A 19,480-nucleotide genomic window follows, 5' to 3' on the forward strand; every position below is an offset into this window, starting at 1 on the left:
CGCCCGTCGATTACTGGCACGGCACAGCCCCAGCCGTGCTCCACCGTGCGCCGGTGCGCGTATATACAGCCCGCGTGAGTGTGACCTGACAAAAACTCGACGTCCATTGCCCCCCCGAGGTCCGCAATGGCCGTGGGCCGATTACTCGGTTCGTGACGGCTTGTCTTGAAGCCCTGACGTCTAGCAGCGACGGCCGTGAACCAAGCTCCGTCCGTGGGCGTCGCTGCCGCAGATCGAGACGGCACCGGCCCTGTGTCGCCGTCGGATCCGAGCATGGACGGCCAAGATGCCATCATCCTGAGCTCGTCCCTGTAGTATCGATCGACGGCCGGCCGGCCGGCCGGGCATCTCGACACCTTAGAAGCACAGCAGATAGCCAATTTGGGAGGCAGCGATCGGTGCCCCTTTCAAGTGCTGAATCCGACGGCCATACAATCGATCGAATGAGATGTGCGTCAACGGACCCAACCCAAAAATGTAGGTAGGACGGAGTCACCTGTTCCACTATGAATTAGTGCCACTGGAGGTGAAAAAATAGTACAGAAAGATCGGTGTGAAGATCTTGCCACCAGAAAGATAGGGTGGCCGCCCTACCTCGCCTTATTGGTCGATCCGTCTATGTGTGCATGATATATAATACGTTCAAATGGAATTACCAGTCTCTACTTAGGCTCTGTGGTCGACCGCGAACAAAGATACAAACATCTTATTTAGATAGTTTATTTTTACTTTTTCTCTGAAAAAAAGCAAGAAGTTATCCAAACATTTGGTTTTTAGTCTTGGTTTTTATGGTTTTTAACTAGTTGAGGAAGCGGTTGTGGCTAAAATAAACTAAAAACTAATAATCAGATTCTGATTAGCTGGTTTTTATGTATAGAAAGCTAAAATTTTATTATAAAAATAACAACTAAAATTCAACGGTCACAGTTATTATTTTTAACTATACAAAACCTCCGAAAACACGGGCTATCCAAACGGATCCAAAATAGCGGAACTCAACTGATCCGACACATCGTGTACACACAAGATCGATCAGCGACGAGGGACGTTTTGACTAGTAGCCGTAGTTTATGTTCGGTCATGTGGAACACATACCTGCAGCGAAGCAGCCTGCTTGCTCGCTGATGCAGTCATACTGGTATATATGGATACAGGTAGACTTGTCGGATTTCTCCAACTTCTTCATTCAAATATGTCATGATTCCAGAAAAAAAAAATCAAATGTGTGCCCGGTCGAGTCGAGTCGCTTTCTACATCCCATTCGATGACATCGATTATTCGAGCCCAATAGCATGCAGTAGCCGTAGTAACAATAACAATGGCAATAATCAACTGAGTAATTAGAGTGTGGAACTGTAGATCGAGAGCAGCAGACTGAGTATGAGAAGAGAGAACGGAAGGAGTAACCACGAACTCACTTTCGCCATCGAAGGAACCGTAGGGACCCTTGGGGTTGTGATAGACACGATCCCAGAAGTGGCGGAACTGCCTAGCTTGGAAGGCACCGTAAATTTTTCTTCGTTGCCAAGCCAACCTCACTCAACCACCTCTTCCGATTTGTGTTCCATCTCCATCTCCATCTCGCAGGGGCACGGCGAGTTGCTGGTGGATGATTCTCACCGCCGTCGGGGGCGGATCGCGCCTCTTCCTCTACTCTTGTTCATGGGCCGCAGCTGCGACACAGTGGGCCGTGATGCCCACGTCTTCCTCCCGCCTCCCCCTGCGCTTTCCTTTCTACCTCCTGGACGAAAGACGAACCCAATACCCACGCGCGTCAGTAATCTCTCTGACAGGCGCGCATGGTTGGACGTTCAACCAGCCCCCACGCGCCCCCGTAGAACACAGCGGTCGCGATCTGAGTAGTAGGCGAGGAGATTCTCGGTGACGTTTTTATACAGGGTTCGTGTGGGGGCTTGCTCGAGAATTGAATAATTTGGTGACGGAATGGGGGACGCTTACCTAACGAAGTTCTCGCGGGGACACACCGCTAATGACTTTACGAGTCCTGTACAAATACTGCGGTGCTTCGTCGCTGACCCAGGCATCAGCCGAGCTGCTCCGTTCGTCATTCCGTGACGAGTAGTAGTTAAGCTTGCACGCGCGTGCGAGTGAGCTTAGTCCACCAGTTGCAAGCATGGCCGGGGGTGGGTTCGCCGGGGCCGGTGCCTCCTCCGCCGACTACGGTGGCCGCGTAACCTTCTCCGTCGTGGTCACCTGCCTCATGGCGGCCTCCGGCGGCCTCATCTTCGGCTACGACATCGGCATCTCAGGTACATGCGGCTGGACGGATGCGCAAGCGCAAGCATGGCTCTAGGCACGCATTGCAAATCGACATATCTGGACCGTGCTGCTGCTCTGTCTTTTCAGGGGGTGTGACGGCGATGGAGTCGTTCCTGTCGGCCTTCTTCCCGGGGGTGCTGCGGCGGATGGCCGCGGCGCGGCGGGACGAGTACTGCCTCTACGACAGCCACATCCTCACGGCGTTCACGTCGTCGCTGTACCTGGCAGGGCTGGCCGCGTCGCTCGTGGCCAGCCGTGTCACCAGGGCCGTCGGGAGGCAGGCCGTCATGCTCGCCGGCGGAGCGCTCTTCTTCGCCGGCGCGGCCGTGAACGCCGCCGCGGTCAACATCGCCATGCTCATCGTCGGCCGCATGCTGCTCGGCTTCGGCATCGGTTTCACCAACCAGGTGAGGTGGTACTCCAATCTTTGTTGTGAACAGATATCATAGTTGACAATTCACCTTTGTGATCACTAATCAGGGTCTTATTAAAGCACGAACACATCTGTATTACAAATACAGTAGTGATCTAGCTATACTACAGTATATAATATATATATATATATAGGAAAATTAGTCTGTACTCTCGTACCTACTATGATATACACATAAATAAACTAGATAGACTCCTTTATCACTATGAGTATACGTATATACTCATTCTAAAATATTTCAATGCGAATTACATGAAAAAATTGAAAAGAAGTCCATCAATTTTAATAAATTTTAATGATACATTCATATTTGTACATAAAATGTAATATACTAAAAAAATATGTATAAACTACTTAAAAGTTATACATACCACTTAGATGATTTTATGTACTCATATATTTTATATACACATTATTTATCATATGAGATACTTCTTATGTTATGAGATACGTATGTAAGAGTACATACTCTCGATGGCACCAAATATGTTTCTTATATACAGAGAGAGATAAATATAATTGACTTCCTTGTGATTTTGATGTGTGCTATGGACCTATAGATAGATGAAGGTACAAGCCTATCCTCTATTGAATGATCAATCCATGCCTACTTCATCAAGCATCCCCAGTCACACTTGTGTTGCAAACTTACCATCTGCAACATAGTGTTCTTCTTGATAGGAATTCAAATAGAAAAGGCAATACTTTTGTTGTAACAAAATGGCATGAAAAAAAAATCCCCATTATGTTTTTGAAATAACTTTTTTTTCAGAACTGAAATAATGCGATTATACTATGTTTCACGCAAATGATTCCAAGTGTTTAGTAGGATTATTTCAGAGGGAATTTTCTACAGAAGAGATGAGGTGATAAGTGCTGTTCACCAAAGGAAGTAGTTGGCCATGAAGTTGTTGCATCATGCGGCCTCGCTTCATTTGCTCGAGGTAGCTAGGGCCAGTGGCTGTTTTTGAGTCAACCCATCGCTCTCGAGCCCCAGATTGAATAGTGGATGCATAGTCGCGTCATCTTTTGATCGGTAGCTGCAACTTGTGCAGGCATCCGGCTTGCTCTGATTAGTTGAGAGTAGCAGCCGTGCTTGTGTCCGTGCTGTCACCTCTTACCTTTTGTACTCAACTTCAACTTCACACACGTTTAATCCGCTATTATGACGCTAATTAACTTTCACGCAGTAGGTGTCTTTAATTTGCATGTACCATGGTCGATGGATAATACGTGACGAGTTCCATGTACGAACGCACGATGTGACATGAGGTGCGTGGCAATGGCAGGCGGCGCCGGTGTACCTGGCGGAGACGGCGCCGCCCAAGTGGCGGGGCGCCTTCACGACGGGGTTCCAGCTCTTCCTCAGCATCGGCAACCTGGCGGCCAACCTGGTCAACTACGGCACAGCGCGCATCCCGCGGTGGGGGTGGCGGCTCTCCCTCGGCCTGGCGGCGGCCCCCGCAGCCGTCATCCTCGTCGGGGCGCTGCTCATCCCGGACACGCCCAGCAGCCTCCTCGTGCGCGGGCGCGTCGAGGAGGCCCGCGCCGCGCTCCGGCGCGTCCGCGGCGCGAAGGCAGATGTGGACGCCGAGCTGGAGGACGTGTCCCGCGCGGTGGAGGCGGCGCGCGCCCACGAGGACGGCGCGTTCCGGAGGATCCTCAGGAGGGAGCACAGACACCACCTGGTGATGGCCGTGGCCGTGCCGCTGTTCCAGCAGCTCACCGGGGTCATCGTCATCGCCTTCTTCTCGCCGGTGCTGTTCCAGACGGCCGGTTTCGGCAGCAACGCCGCGCTGATGGGCGCCGTCATCCTCGGCGCCGTGAACCTGGGGTCCACGCTCGTGTCCACCGTCACGGTCGACCGGTACGGCCGTAGGCCGCTATTCTTGACTGGTGGGTTCATTATGATCATCTGCCAGGTTGCGGTTGCATGGATAATGGGATCGCAAATCGGAGGGAACGGCGAGTCCGCAATGGCGAGACCGTACTCCCTCGCGGTGCTGGCGCTGACGTGCGTATTCTCGGCGGCGTTCGGGTGGTCGTGGGGGCCTCTCACCTGGGTGATCCCCGGCGAGATATTCCCGGTGGAGATCCGGTCGGCGGGGCAGGGCATCAGCGTGGCCGTCAACCTGGGCGCCACCTTCGTGCTCACGCAGACGTTCCTCTCCATGCTGTGCAGCTTCAAGTACGCAACGTTCATCTACTACGCGGCGTGGGTCGCCGTCATGACCGCGTTCGTGGTGGCGTTCCTGCCGGAGACCAAGGGGGTGCCGCTCGAGGCCATGAGCGCCGTCTGGGCGCGCCACTGGTACTGGGGCCGGTTCGTGCAGTCTCCGGCTAAGGTCGCCGAGGGCCCCTGATGAACTGACGGATGCGCGCGTCTGTTACTGCCTACTGGGTGGTGAAACGCTTCCTCGGAAGCTTGCTCGTCAAAGGTGCTTTGGTTTGTGTGTTGTTGTGTTGCTCATCCGAGGAGTCGTGTGAGACTGTGAGAGGACTGAAAAAGAAAACTCACTGTACATTCATGTTTGTGGGACGATTGTTCTGTGGTGTTTATAATACATCATGCAAGATTGAATAACAGAATTAATGTTGGCTTCAGGCCATGTACAATGCGTTGCGTACATGTGGCCAGGCGCTTACGGTAGGGAGGTAGCTGGTTTTGCACACCTACCTAAGAGCTTCGCGTGAGCGGTTTGGTTTGTGTTCGCGTCCCTGCTCGTGAAGGCGTCGACGCTTGAAGCAATTTCTACGTGTAAACTAACAGTTAAAGCGGGGAGATTAGTCTTAAAATTAGCAGCTCCCATTGGAGGTTAAGGCTCTTGTGCAAATGTTTCGTTATTCTCTCCTTAAGCGCCTGTCCAAGCTTACTCATCCAATAAATAACAACTAAAGTACATTGTCCAGCCCTACTTTACATATTTTGAGATATTACCCTTCCAACAATAACGACGACTCCGTGGCCCAATGGATAAGGCGCTGGTCTACGGAACCAGAGATTCTGGGTTCGATCCCCAGCGGAGTCGATTTTCTTTTTACCCCTTATTTCTACAACTAAAGCAACTGACACATTTTAGTTTTATTTATACACGAGGAACCAACACAGTTACAGAAAACTAATCCGGATATTTCGATTTTTTCAACCGCCCTTTTTCAGAAGCGTTACCACTTGACTCAAAATCTGGTCCAGCTTTGCGAACAGCCGAGGGCACCATCTTATCAGAAGAGAATAACACAGAAGCAATAATCTAAACAGCCAATGCCACAAACTCAAATAAGTCCAAAAAACTTATGCATAAGTTCAGTTCGGTGGGACTAATACATAACAAGTAGCACAAACCAAAGACGAGAATAAGTTCAGTTCGGTGGGACTAATACATAACAGGTAGCACAAACCAAAGATGAGATGACGCCCATGTCACAAGTGCTTCAGATATGAGCCGAGTCAGATTCTACTGACTCTACATTATATTAGACTAAAGATACCCAACATAAATTAAGATCCCCAAGCATGATTCAACTGGGAGGTCAAGAAATGCACACACCGCATGCTTCGGTGACGAAGGGGAACTAGCCAAGTTCTGATTAGAGCAGTCTACGATAATTAGATCAGAGTGATGCTGCTCTCGCCACCAGGGGGCTTCCGGACACCACCAAGGTAGTCTCGGGAAGCTGCCTTTCCATCAGCGAAGATGTCACTGCCGCTCATCTCCTTCAGCTTCGCCGAGCTCAGAGACTTCTCAGCTGAGGCAGGGGCATCCTCCTTGAAGATGTTATTGCCTGTCAGCTCTTGGAACTTCTGGTTGTGGATTTTCTTTGCTGTCTTCACTACAGGATCCTCGCCGAACGAGATATTGCTTGGACCCCCTGCAGGCTACAAAAGTCTCAATTCGCATAAAATCAGAAGGTAAGATGTTTATGCTAACAGGATGAAAAACATCTAGCTTTTGTTCAAGGGGTGAATACAGTGGTTCTCCAAAAATATTAAGTTATAAGAGGAAAATATCAAATAAACATGAGAGATTGTTCTCTGTCTGCTGTTAGGCTTTCTATAGTAGCTAGTGCGTTTTATACGAAAGGTTCACATATACATCCAAGAAATAAATAAAACGGACATCAAAACATCAACAGGAAGGTCATATTCTAATGTCACTTACATTGGATACTTTAACCGATGTGTGGACGTTTCTTGGCTGTGGAAGTGAAAAATCCACATTTCCTTGTAGCTCCATATTACGAGCAGCCAATGGCCTTGCAGGAATCTCAGGAGGTGGGCCAAAGATGTCGCTTCCGCTAAGCTCCTTGGTCTTGGCTTCAGAAAGCTGCTTATTGATTTTAGCATCAGCATCTTCCAGTGTACCACTCAGCTCTCGCTGCTTAGCCACCTCTGGTATCGAGGATGGCTTCTTCGGAGAAACACTTCCTTCAGCACTAAATGAGATTTGGCTTATTCCAGTCACAGTTTGCTGTCATGAATAGGCATATCAGTGAATTCTACAGTTAGAACATAGAAGACAATACTTTTGTGATTTAGAATTAATCGATCCAAAAGAAATATAAACTTGAGTGAAACATGAAAGGTTACAAACATACAGTTGCAGAAACTAAAACTTAACACAATAAGTTGCTCTAGCAGATGTAATTCCTTTGAAATATCAATTATATCACATTTTCTTCACAGAAATGGAACAAAATGTGCCTCAACTTAGTATTATGTCCACAGCAGTATGTATAGTAATGGATCACTGCAATAATACCAAGAAGAGGCAGAAAATTTCACTAATAAAAAGTGGAAAGGAGAGGTTTTATTAGAAAAATTCGAACAAGATTTGTACCTGGTACATCCTCACGGAAGTTTTGTTAGCAGGATTTGAAGCCTCTGAATCACCATTTTCACTCTTTGCAGCGAAAATCCCACTCCCAGTCATTTCTTTCAATTTCAAGCCCGAGCAAAATTTCCTTTCACTACAATAGGTCAACAGGAAGGTTAGTTCATTCTGTTTTATATTTGAAGAATCACAAGAGCGAAATTTTCGAAGCAATGCTGAAGTAACATAAACTTGAACATACCCAGCTGTTTGGATACCATGGCCAACACAACATCACATAATTTTCGAGTACATATTTTCAGATAAAACATCAATTTCGAAAGATGGTCTGTCTAATTGTCAACTGAATGATTTTATTTGTTCAAACCATGCGAACTGTGAGCTATCCGATCAGAATCCAAAAACTGCCAGGCAGTGATAATACTTTCAACAATACCAGAAGTAAAAATTTTGCAACACCCTCCGATGTAAAAACAAAAAAGTATTGATACTTTCAACAATACCAGAAGTAATAATATAGTAACAGGCAGTGACACAGCTACAGCAACGAGCCTGTGCACTGCACATAGACAGGCATCACATCACGCCAGAACTATCCAAATCACTTTCAGAGTTTCAGTCACCATTTAGACCAAAGGCATTGGCCTCGCTTTATAGAAAGCACCACAAAGTTTAGCTGGTAAAACCAGCTTACACAGTATATAATCGAACCGTAATAACCATTTAGACTCTAACCAAACCTTTAACATCCAACAACTCTAAAACAAACCTCTAAAGAAAAAAAGCATAGAATCAATCAACGACAATCCAAAAAACACATAAGACCAAACAGACTATCCAATTCCTGTTTGTAATCTAGCAACCACGTGTTGTTCTTGATAAGCATCCACCTCCATCTTGATTTTCCTTATCATTTCCTCCATCTGCGCCGATCAGGCTCCTTGGCACTCAGCTTCCACCGCATCATGAGCAAGAGCATCCTGTAGATAATGGCCTGAGATGTCATTCTTTTGTTGTTTAACTATCTCTGCCTTTATCTGGATCGGGACACCATCACCAGCAATTCTAGAGCTTTTCCTCTTGGAATAGAGGAACACCTCTTCTTTTGTAGGTCACAGGAGTAGACTCCTCATCCTGGTGAACAACCACTTGTGTGAATGTATGAATTTGCTTCTCTTGATCGGAATTGCCCATATCTACCACTTTCTCAATTTGAATCAATTGAGAATCTTTAACTGGCTTCAGGTTCAACAGTGGAGCAATTTTCTTTGCTCTTTCTTCCACTCTTGCCTCCAACCTTTACATTTCTTCCCTTTTTCTTTCTAGGGGGTCCTCCTCATAATCTACTTCATCCTCTACTATCTGTTGTGTAAAGTCTTGAGAGTCATTGATATCCATGTGATCATTTATTACTTCTTGTGTACCAGGTAACATATCTGACACAACTTACATCTTGTCCTTGTCCTGCTTTGACTCTTTAATCTGTGTTGTTTCAATTAATATCTCATTTGTGATATTATCTGTAGCCTCCTCAAACTTTTCTGCAAACATTTCTCCAGTATCAGTCTGTTTTTTTGTTATTGGTAGTGTTAATTTTGCCTTCTTTACTGATACCCTCTTCACCCACTTGAGTTTGCATCAATCTAGCAAAGCCAGAATCATGGCTGCCTTTAGAATCCCCACCTAAATCTTCACTATCATCCTCATCTTTATAAGTGTGTATCAAATCTAGAGAGGGGTTGTCAGACAGTGGAGGATTTTTTCCACCAGCATCAACTTGCCAAGTGATCTTATGACCTTCCCTATTTATAAAGACCTATGTCTCCCCTCTAATTTGAAAAGAATCTCTACATGCCAGCTTCACCTTAACAGGGCCAGGACCACTTAAAGAATGTTCATCAACCTCCAAAGGATCACTAGCTAGGCAAGTTATCTCAGTGACAACTTCCTCGGTCTTAGCAAAGGCAGGAATACCAAATGGTTTAACCCATATCACCTCTAGAGAACTAGAAGCATCAGCAGGCATATCTGTAAGCTTCACATTAGCTTTAATCATTGTCTTTTCCACTGTTTGAAACTCAAAACCCTTGAATCTGGTTAATTGATACCTCATATCATCATAAGGAAATGTAATCATAAATTCATGATCTGAGATTTGTCTTATCTTCCACCCTTTTTTGCCTCTAAAAAGATGGATCATCTCTTTATCTATTATGTCAATGGTGGCTTTTCCTCTTTCAATTGTCACCACCCTCAAGACCTCCTTGTTACTCCTAGACTTTTTAGCAAATGGAATATGCATGCTATAAAATCCCATGCCTAGAAATCCAAAACCACACACTCTGAGACCTCTTTTTTCAGGACAAGTTGTGGCCTTATGACCAGTTTTCTTACAATTGTAGCAGAGTGTTGGTTTGGTGCAGTGAGCTCTATGATGACCAGACTCATTACAATTATAGCAGTACATTTCAGATGTAGGAGCTCCAAAAATTTTCGCATTCCCCTCTTGCCCCACATTCCTTTGGATTTTTGAAAACTCTACATCACCCTTGCGCTTCTCCTCTTGGTCTTTTTTTAGCTTATTGTGCAGTTCATGCTCCAACTCTAAAGGAATTTCATCTCGCTCTTCATGTCTCCTTTTGTTATTCAGGCGGAAGACACCCCCTCCTTGAATACGATCCCCTCCCCCTTGCTGTAGATCTGGATCCCTATCAAACTACTGGTGACCTTCTCGATGAAAAATGTTATAATCATCTGTACCATAACTGGAAGAACCACCCCTATTGAAGTTGGAGGAAGCATCTCTACCCAAGACCAGAGGGCCATCTCTACCGAAACTAGGCTAACCTTCACGTCGATGTTACAGATCTCTGTCAGGGTGCCTTCGTCTTCCCTATCTCTTCCCATCGGAGGCCCTTCTCTTCTGTTTGGATCAGCTCTATTACCAGATCGAAAGGAAGGTCCTCTCGTCATCATCTCCTTGCCCTTGTTACAGTTCATCTCACCTCTAACCACCGCTGTGAATGAACGAGAGTCAACTCTACGTTGCACTACTCGAACGATTACGACGCCCCAAATCTTCGAATCTCCGCCGATTTTGCAGGGAACCCTAGAACCGCCGCCTTAAGCGCTCGTCCTCTTGGCCCCACGCTCAGAAACCACGTGAATCTGTCCAGGAGTGGCCGTATATGTCATTGACACAGGTACCAAATGCAAACCTGGGCCAGGCCAAAAAGTCTGAAGAAGCTAGGCTATGTAATAGGCCATCATCTTGGAGCAGTTTCGGAGAATCGCCAATGGCATCTTCCACCTTCGCCAGAACCAGGGACTTCTCATGCTTGGATTCAGCTTGATCCTTACTTGAATCAACGCTCAAGCTCTTTCTCAAATTTACCGGTACCGCAGGTAAACTCCCAAAATGAATCGCACCGAGCATGCATCAAGAATCCTCCTAAGCACCCTGAGAATCCACCAGCACGTTTCTAATCTCACCTTGAAGCTTCTGCCCGAGCCGAGGATTGATCAGCAAACTCGATGACGAATCCCTTGGATCCTCAAACCCTAGCACACGTCGTGCCGAAATCGGCCAAAACCGCGCAGTAGGGGTGGCGGGGAAGGTACAGATCGTCGCCCGCCGCACCGCGGACCAATCCTCCGCCGAGTCACCGGGACTCCCATCCGTCTCCGCTCTCTCGCAACACGAGTATCGCCTCTCTGAACGCAACTCCACCCATCGAGAAATTCACATCCAGAAGCCTTTCCAATCAAGTTTCAGTCACCATTACCGGTAATGCTAAAAACTTGAACTCTACCACCACCTACAATCAACTACTGGTACGACGAATTTGGACACTAGCAGCGTCACAAGCTTGCACTGTACCCCACGCACACGGTCCGTCCACACAACCGTCTGCATGTGACTACTCTACACTCTAGCTGCCGACCATGGGAAGGCGTTGCAAGAAATAAAACTGCAGCTGCCATTCTCCCTAAACCCCATTCTCGAAAAGGTTCCTCGCTGAAACAAGAGCACGCCAACCGGGCTTCGAAAGTTTGAAACATCGATCGGATCGGCCAGAGCACACATTCAAACAGAGCAAGTACGTATAATCGCTAGATCAGATCGGAACCGGATTAACCACACCGGAATGCAGTAAAGGCACAGATCGAGCGGATCAGGGCGGAATGCGGGAACGGGAAGCCACGGATCTCACCTCTTGCTCAGATCCTCGGCCTCCAGATCGCTCACAGGAGCGCCGAACATCGCCGGCGTGATCCCCGCGGCCGGCTGCACAAGCAACAACACTCCAACTCAGCCTCATCGCACACAGAGGCAGCGAGCCGAATCATTCACAAACACCAACACGGCGATCGACAGGGGACGAACCTTGAGGCTCGGGCGGGAGGAGGCGGCCGGCGAGGCGTCCGCAGCGACGTCGGGGCCCGTGGCCGACCACGTGAGCAGGTCGGCCGTGGAGGTGTGCGGCTTCCGCACCGGCACTGCCCTCTCCATTGCGCCGTACGGAGCGCGGCTGCTGCTACGGGGGGGGGGGGGGGCGTGGGCGGGGCCGCTGCCTGTCGCCTCTGCCGCTACCTCGCGTCTCTGCTTGCACTCGCGCTTGTGCCTTTCTTCGCAGAGCGAAGTGCTAGCGGGCGCTGGTACAAATACCCATCCACTCCTGTCCGCGTCACAAAACAGTAACCCCATAGGCACTGGGAGGTGGGTCCCGGAAGCATTGGGGCCACCTGTCGGTGGGTTATGAGGCAAGTACGATCGGGAGGGGTTTGTTCGGAGCGGGGGGCGAGGGGAGGAGCGCATCCGGGGATTCGTGTAGCCCACGGGGTTCTGCCTTTAACCGGGGTACGTGGTGCAGATGAGTGGAAGATTCGATACACGCTGTTCGAACACGGGCGTAGAGGATCCTGCGTGGGCGGGGTGCCGGTGGGCACGCGGTGCGAAAGAGCGGTTGAAAAGGTCCACGTATGACGCACCTTCTCTTCGTACGGAAGCTACACTCTCCCACTGATAACCCGGACCCACCGCGGGCCCAGAGTCGGAACGACGGGTACTTGCGTGACGTACGCCTCGGTGTCGAGGTGAGGGCGGTGAAAGCAGGAGGTAAAAAAAAATGCGTCAGCTCCGGTACTTTTTTGCGCCTCTGTTCTTCTTTCTCTCCGTCGCGTTCACGCGACGGGAAGTACTGCGTGTGAAAAGATCTCGGGGACCCCCGTGAGCAGTGGCCGGCTCGTGGGCCCGGTACGGCTGCTTGGCCCTTGTGGCGCCAAGGCGCTTTGAAAAAATACCCCGTGTCCCCCGCAGCTGCTGCGACAGGTGCGCCTCCGTTTGCTTTTGGGCCGGAATCCGGACATGGCACGGAACAGCAGTTCGAGGTCGAGGTGCTTTTATTCTCTTCGATCTCCATTTTCAAATCGAGGTCCTGTTTGTTTCCACTTAAGATTATAATAAACAGCTTATAAATGGTGGATTATAATAAGCTGGATTATGATAAGCTGAAGGAAAATAAGCTGTGAGCTGTTTGACAACTTGGATTATTGGAGTCTGGATTGTTGGCAAAAGTCTGCAATGCCCTCAATAGGGAGCGGGGGATTCCGGTGTGGGGTGGGAGGAGTGGCATTGGTGGGTAATTTCATCTAAATTCAATAGGTAGTATAGTAAAAAGTCAAAATAAGCTGAAATAAGCTGAAATAAGCTTTTCCTCCATAGCTTATGAGATTATTATAATCTGAACTTCAGCTTATAATAATCTGGATAAATAATCTATTTGTTTGTTTTCACTTTACATAAATAAACTAGTTTATTATAATCTTAAGTGGAAACAAACAGGGCCTGAATTGAAACAGCTACGAAGGACGATAATGGTCGTTACACCAGTCGTTCACAAAGACGCACAGAAAGGTAGGAGGTCCATACTAAGGATCCGTTTAGTTTATAACTAATTTTGACACGTATTATTGTTTAAGGTTAATCTTACCATATTTTGTGATAAGAAAATTGACTAACTAATCTTAATTAAACTTTGGCACTATATTATATCTATGATAAATAGGCACAACTCCTAACTCCCTCGCCACCTCACGCTAGCTGCTATATCTCCGCTGACCTCATCCCACTGGCCCCTCGGGTCCTCTCCTCCCCTGCATTCAATGACCTGTATCGGCAGCGAGGAGAAGGGGTTAGACCCTCTTCTAAATCTCCTAATATCAGGGTTATTGGTGGTGTAACTAAGATTCTATTTTATGTAATAGGCTGTAAGGTTTCTGAATGGTATGGTTGGTGATGACCCAAAGATGGCTTTTATTACCTCTTGCTAATTTGCGGTGGTGTGGCCTTCTTTAGTGTGCCCTTTGACGGACCACCGGCAAGGTATGCCTTCCTTCAACTTGACATGGTCGAGTTGGTGGATTTGCATCCCCTTTTTGGGTTTCCCTTCCGTGTTAACAGATTGTAGTCTGGTGGCGACAAATCGATCTTCTTCGCTTTCGGTTTGGTTCAAACCGAGCTGGAGGCGCCATATCTACCCTTCTCCTCCGGTGAAGCAGTGGTCGACAATGGTCGTTCATCATCAACGATGCACTCCGATGGTTGGCTTAGGTGCTGATTCTTACGACTTTCCATGCGTTGGCATCTCTCCAGCTGATCGAGAAGGAGTTATCATCTTCATCTACGACGCTCTTCATAGCCAACCTTGGTACGACAATCGACGGGCAGCCCACTCGCCCAGAACATTTTGTTGTGGGTTGTAATGTAATTTGAATTTTCCTTGCACAAAATATAATTTGAATTTTTTTTAGGGATCTCTTGGTAATTTGGATGTAATATCAGCTTGTATCAATACTATATATTAAAGCTCCGAGAATTGAAGCGATTCCAGTGGTTCAAGCATTGTAGCTATTGTTTATGTAGGTCCTACGTATGTATACATATATATAGATATGTATATGTATATGGATATACATATACATATACATATATATACATATACATATTCATATATTTACATGTATAATATAATTTTTTGAAAAAATCCAGAAAAATAGAGAAAGGTATAATAGTTATATTGATAAATCGACCGAAATAATCTAAAATCAACATTATATATTAAAGCTCTAAGAATTGGAGAGATCCCAGTGGTTCAAGCACTGTAGCTATTGTTTATGTAGGTCCTATGTATGTATACATATATATGGATATGGATATGTATATGTATACATATACGTATATGTATATACATATTCATATATTTACATGTATAATATAATTTTTTGGAAAATTCCAGAAACATAGTGAAAGGTATAATAGTTATATTGATAAATCGGCTAAAATAATCTAAAATGCACAGAAAAATATCTAAAACTAAAAAAAAATATGAAACAAATTTTGTTAGATTCATATTACTATCGTGTATATATTAAAATTATGTGCATACATAAAAATAATATTGTTTTCTCCATAATTAAATGAATGTGTTAAATATTAATAATTTCGTAAATAAATATTGAGATGCCTAAAATTGTTGAACCTAATTTTTTTAGTCTTTTTTTTCCATGTTCTGTAAAAAAAAAAAAGATGCGGTGTAGACGTGCCAATCCGACTAAGTATAAATATAAACTTAAAAAAAAACATCGATACATGTGGTCGCTGAATGATCCACCGCCCCCACAGAAAAGTTCCACCAACATTAGTGGGCTAAGGGTCCAGCATCTGTTCCAGATTACACAAGTCAAAGCACTACTCGGCTCTACGCCAGTGCAGCTATCCCAGAGTTTTTTCATTTTTATATTTTTTTATTAAAAAATTAAATAAATAGATTACTCGTATGAGAAATTGTAAAACTAGATGCCTACAGCTCTCTGAGAGGGCGGGAGGCCTAACCGCCCCCTCAGAGGGTGGGTACGGCCTGCCCGCTCGAGCCGCCTCCCTTATCGCCTCCTGAGGGGGCGGGTAGGGATCCTTACTGCCCGTCGCGCTCGGCTGCCCCCCCCCCCACCCGGCCTCTTCTATAGGGGCTAAAATTAGCCCAAAATGTCATTTTATTCAGAAAAAAGAAAAAGTTGAGAAGAGGGATGAGAAGAGAGGAGAGGAGAGGGGAGGAAGAGAGTCCAGCGAAACTCTGCTGCATTTGAGCCGTGGATTTGAAAATTATTTTCGGGTAAGTCTTTTTTTTCCTTTTATTGTTGTTAATTAGTGTAGTAGTAGTATATGACATAGGTTTTAGACATGTATGACCTAGGGTTTAGAAAATTATCAAATTTACTTAGAAAATTGTACGATAGCAGTGAAATATATAATATTATTTTTAGTATATTATTTTTACTATATCATGGTTGTAATGTGCGACGTAGGAGGTAGCAGTATATGATAATTTGCGAACCTAGGATGTAGCATTTAGAAATTATTTTATCCGATAATTAGAAATATAGTTTGTTGGTTTTAACATTGGTTATATTTGCGGGTGTTTTCAGGGATGACAAATAAATTAATTTTTCAGATATATTATGGTGATGGTGAAATTAGGTACGGTCCTAACGGTGTAGATCTGTCTGGATTTCGTCATGTCATGAAGGGTCTTAGTAAAGCTAATGAGAGGATAATTGTGGGTGTGTGCAAATGGCTCATGCGGTTTTTCCAACTGGATCCGCAGCAACATGAGCTGAAGTTGAAAGCTGTCATCAGCCGTGCTAGTCATGGATACTTTGGTGAGCTTGTTCCTATCGAAGCCACATAAACTTGGAGGCTGCCGGAGGGTTAGCTCCTGTCGCAGGGATCCTGAGGGACCCCTTTTTAGAGATTCGGTCGGGGGATGATTCGGAATAAATTTTCTAGAGAAATAAATGGATGTAAATGCGATGGCTGGTGGTTTGGAATGATCTAGTGCAGAAAAGAGTAAATGCGCTGAGGATTTTTAGACAGGTTCGGACCGCACGGAGGCGTAATACCCTACTCCTGTGTGGATGTTATAAATATCCTGAGAATGTCTCTCAGGAATGTGCTAGTTACAAGAATGTCTGTCTATCGTAGAGCCTGGGGCTCCTTGTTGTTCGGTTTCTATGCTTATACGAAGGTGTTTTTCGATCTCTGAGTAAGAGTCTAAGAGTTCGAGCGCCCTCTGTACCCTTGGATTCACCTTCGGTTTGTGTGTGCTTGTCTGAGCTTGTCCCCCCCTTTGTCCGTGCCGCCGGCCGCTTTAAATACCCGCCGGCGGTAGCGTGCCCCGAAAGAGAGGGCACGAGTTCCAAGGCGCCATAAATGGCAAGGGCATCATTATGGCCTCTGCGCGAAGTGACGGGGGTTGAAAACGGGCCCCGCGCCCGGTCATCAGTCGTCATGATGGCACTGGCAACGGGCGCCGTGGAGAGGGCCCACCGGGCAGCCACAGAGCGGCCTGGCGTGCCTGCCCGGTCTTGTTCGTCTGCCACAGCAGCGCGACAGACAGAACGCCTCGGGCCTTGCGATGCTATCCCGAGGCGTGCCGGATAGCGCGGGATGGGACCCGTGCATTAAATGTCCCCACGCCCTTCTGCCAGAATATGGCAGAAACTGACACCGAGCGTGGCGGGAGCAGTTGGAGATGACAGGCCACGCGCGCTCTTAAATGCGGCCTCGAGCCTTTCACTAGCTGACACCTCATCGTTGGACCCCTGTGGGGGCCACTAGCGGAGGGGCTTCTTGGGTCGTCGGGGAACCGAGTGCTCGAGGGTCACTGTTCACCTCCTCGAGCACTCTCTCCCGAGAACGCCCTTTCTTAGTCCTTAGGGAATCGAGTGCTCGGGGGCCACTGTTCACAGTCCGAGCACTCTCTCCCGGTCTTGACTGTACGGATCCTCGGGGAACCGAGTGCTCGGGGGCCGCTGCTCGCAGCCCCGAGCACTCTCTCCCGGAACTACCTTCTTTGAGTCCTCGGGGTACTTGGGTGCTCATGGGGCCATTGCTCGCGGCCCCGTGCACACCCCTCCCGGTACTTGGTTCTCTTGGTCGTCGGGGGACTTGGGTGCTCGGGGGGCACTGTTCACCTTGCCGAGCACTTTCTTCCCGGTCACTTAGTCTTCGCAGATCATCGGGGAACCCGGGTACTCGGGGACCTCTGACTGTGGCCCCGTGCACACCCCTCCCGGTACTTGGTTCTCCTGGTCGTCGGGGGACTTGGGTGCTCGGGGGGCACTGTTCACCTTGCAGAGCACTTTCTTCCCGGTCACATAGTCTTCGCAGATTATTGGGGAACCCGGGTACTCGGGGACCACTGACTGTGGCTCCGAGCGCCCTCTCCCGGGACTTAGTCTTTTTTACCTCGCGGAGGTGACCCCGCGGGATGGCGGCACGTGGCGGATTGCTGGCCTGGCCTCGGGATTCGGGGACCCCTGGTTTCTGATTCACCGATAGAGGCAATATTTAGATATATGTTGTGAACGTGGCCTGCCACTGGTTTTGTTAGCCGAGGCGTACCTGAAAGATCAAACTGAGGTGAACTCCGCGGAAGCAGTAGCAGGACCAAGTGAGGCAGTGGAAGATGAATCAGAGGCGGCTAATGTCGGGTCCAGGGAGGATGTTGGTGATATTCCAGAGCTACAACCGATGGGTATAGCTGATGAAGGGGAGCACATCCCTAGCATCATTGAAGATATGGATTTGGAGGATGAAGAGTTGGAGGAAGGCCTTGCCGATAGGGATTCGTCTGACGAGGAGGGTAATGCTCCAGTTCCTGCAGAGTGGAGGGATCATGAATTTTCGAAGCTGGTGGTTAGCGAGGATGACCGGACAGTACCATGAGAACGAGGTGTCACAGGGTGCTATGTACCCTACAAAGGAGGTAGTTATTGATGCAGTGAAATTCTGGTGCTATGTCCGGATGCCGTATACGACCTCGTTCGTGACTTCTTCGGGGGCACACCTGACTACAACGTCCTCCAGCGGTCCCAGGTACCCAGTGCTCCCCTTCGGACATAGCTCACGCAGGACGAGGCCTCGACACCGGTGCTCCCTACTAGTCCTACCAGACACGTCGGTCCACCCGACCCCCTCACCTACTCCAGGGGTCACATGAGGGTTAACCAGCGGCATCGGGACCACGATGGGGCGCATGAGCAACGGCAACGAGGGAGGCAACAGTAGAATTTTACATTTTATGTAACTTACATATGCATGTTCGCTTCGTGATGTACTTCTACGTATTCAGACACATTTACTCTTTATGGTCCACTTAGCATGTCGTAACTGCATTTTGTATTCCAAAATGATGGCATCCTAGTTGCATTTCTTAACCCGACACGATCATAAGCTACATTCTGTCGTCGTCATTATATCTTACAAAACCTCGCTTCCTCTGTTGGGAGTGTTACTTTAATAAAGAAGTGACGACACTACTGAACTTTAACCATGACTTGACAACACATGCCTCCTTGCGCAGGCTTTAATCAAGAAGTGACAACACTATCCAGCTTTTTCCAAACAATAAATGACAACACAAGTACCAATAAATATGGAATCTCTGACCATGATCAATGACATAACTTTCCCATTCTTCAAGATGGAATCCGATGCTCCTGCCACCAGCTACGCCCCTGCACTCACTACTTTCTTCAAGAGCGAATCCAATGCTCCTACCTCCCCCAATTATAAATAGCCGAACCTCCTTACGTTGATGCACCACTCATTTCTCAGATCTCTCAAGTGCAATGTCTTCCTCAACTCCATCAAACCCACCAAAGAAACATTGAGGGACTATCATACCTGAAGGTCTCGAACCACCAATGTGCTTCTGTGGTGACCTTTGTAAGCTCCGCGAGTCGCAGGACATCTCATACACCTATGAGCTGCGCTTCTTCATGTGTAACAACTACGAGTATGACAAGCCTCAACATGCAACAACTGTTTATCGACCGGTACAACAACAGATATCAGCCTCATCTCTTCCGATTT

General features: G+C 47.5%; 2 protein-coding genes and 1 non-coding gene across 3 annotated transcripts; 2 read left to right on the forward strand and 1 right to left on the reverse strand.

Moving 5' to 3' along the window:
• The first annotated feature begins 1,943 nt into the window (after positions 1 to 1,943).
• Positions 1,944 to 5,329, forward strand: LOC133888390 (sugar transport protein MST1-like). The gene is made up of 3 exons (XM_062328614.1): positions 1,944 to 2,270; positions 2,368 to 2,687; positions 4,003 to 5,329. Exons 1-3 carry the CDS (start codon positions 2,135 to 2,137, stop codon positions 5,074 to 5,076), a joined length of 1,530 nt encoding a protein of 509 aa, XP_062184598.1. The 5' UTR covers positions 1,944 to 2,134; the 3' UTR covers positions 5,077 to 5,329.
• A 340-nt stretch (positions 5,330 to 5,669) lies between these two features.
• On the forward strand, positions 5,670 to 5,742 carry TRNAR-ACG (transfer RNA arginine (anticodon ACG)). The gene has a single exon. It is a non-coding gene; the product is annotated as a tRNA-Arg (tRNA).
• Positions 5,743 to 5,991: 249 nt separating this feature from the next.
• On the reverse strand, positions 5,992 to 12,177 carry LOC133888391 (uncharacterized). Its single transcript, XM_062328615.1, has 5 exons — positions 11,933 to 12,177; positions 11,760 to 11,833; positions 7,552 to 7,681; positions 6,874 to 7,182; positions 5,992 to 6,590 (listed from the first exon to the last, which is right to left on the reverse strand). The coding sequence occupies exons 1-5, from the start codon at positions 12,056 to 12,058 to the stop codon at positions 6,321 to 6,323; spliced, it is 909 nt and encodes a 302-aa protein (XP_062184599.1). The 5' UTR covers positions 12,059 to 12,177; the 3' UTR covers positions 5,992 to 6,320.
• Positions 12,178 to 19,480: the final 7,303 nt, after the last annotated feature.

The sequence above is a fragment of the Phragmites australis genome, chromosome 13, assembly GCF_958298935.1.
Source record: "Phragmites australis chromosome 13, lpPhrAust1.1, whole genome shotgun sequence".
NCBI lineage: Eukaryota > Viridiplantae > Streptophyta > Magnoliopsida > Poales > Poaceae > Phragmites > Phragmites australis.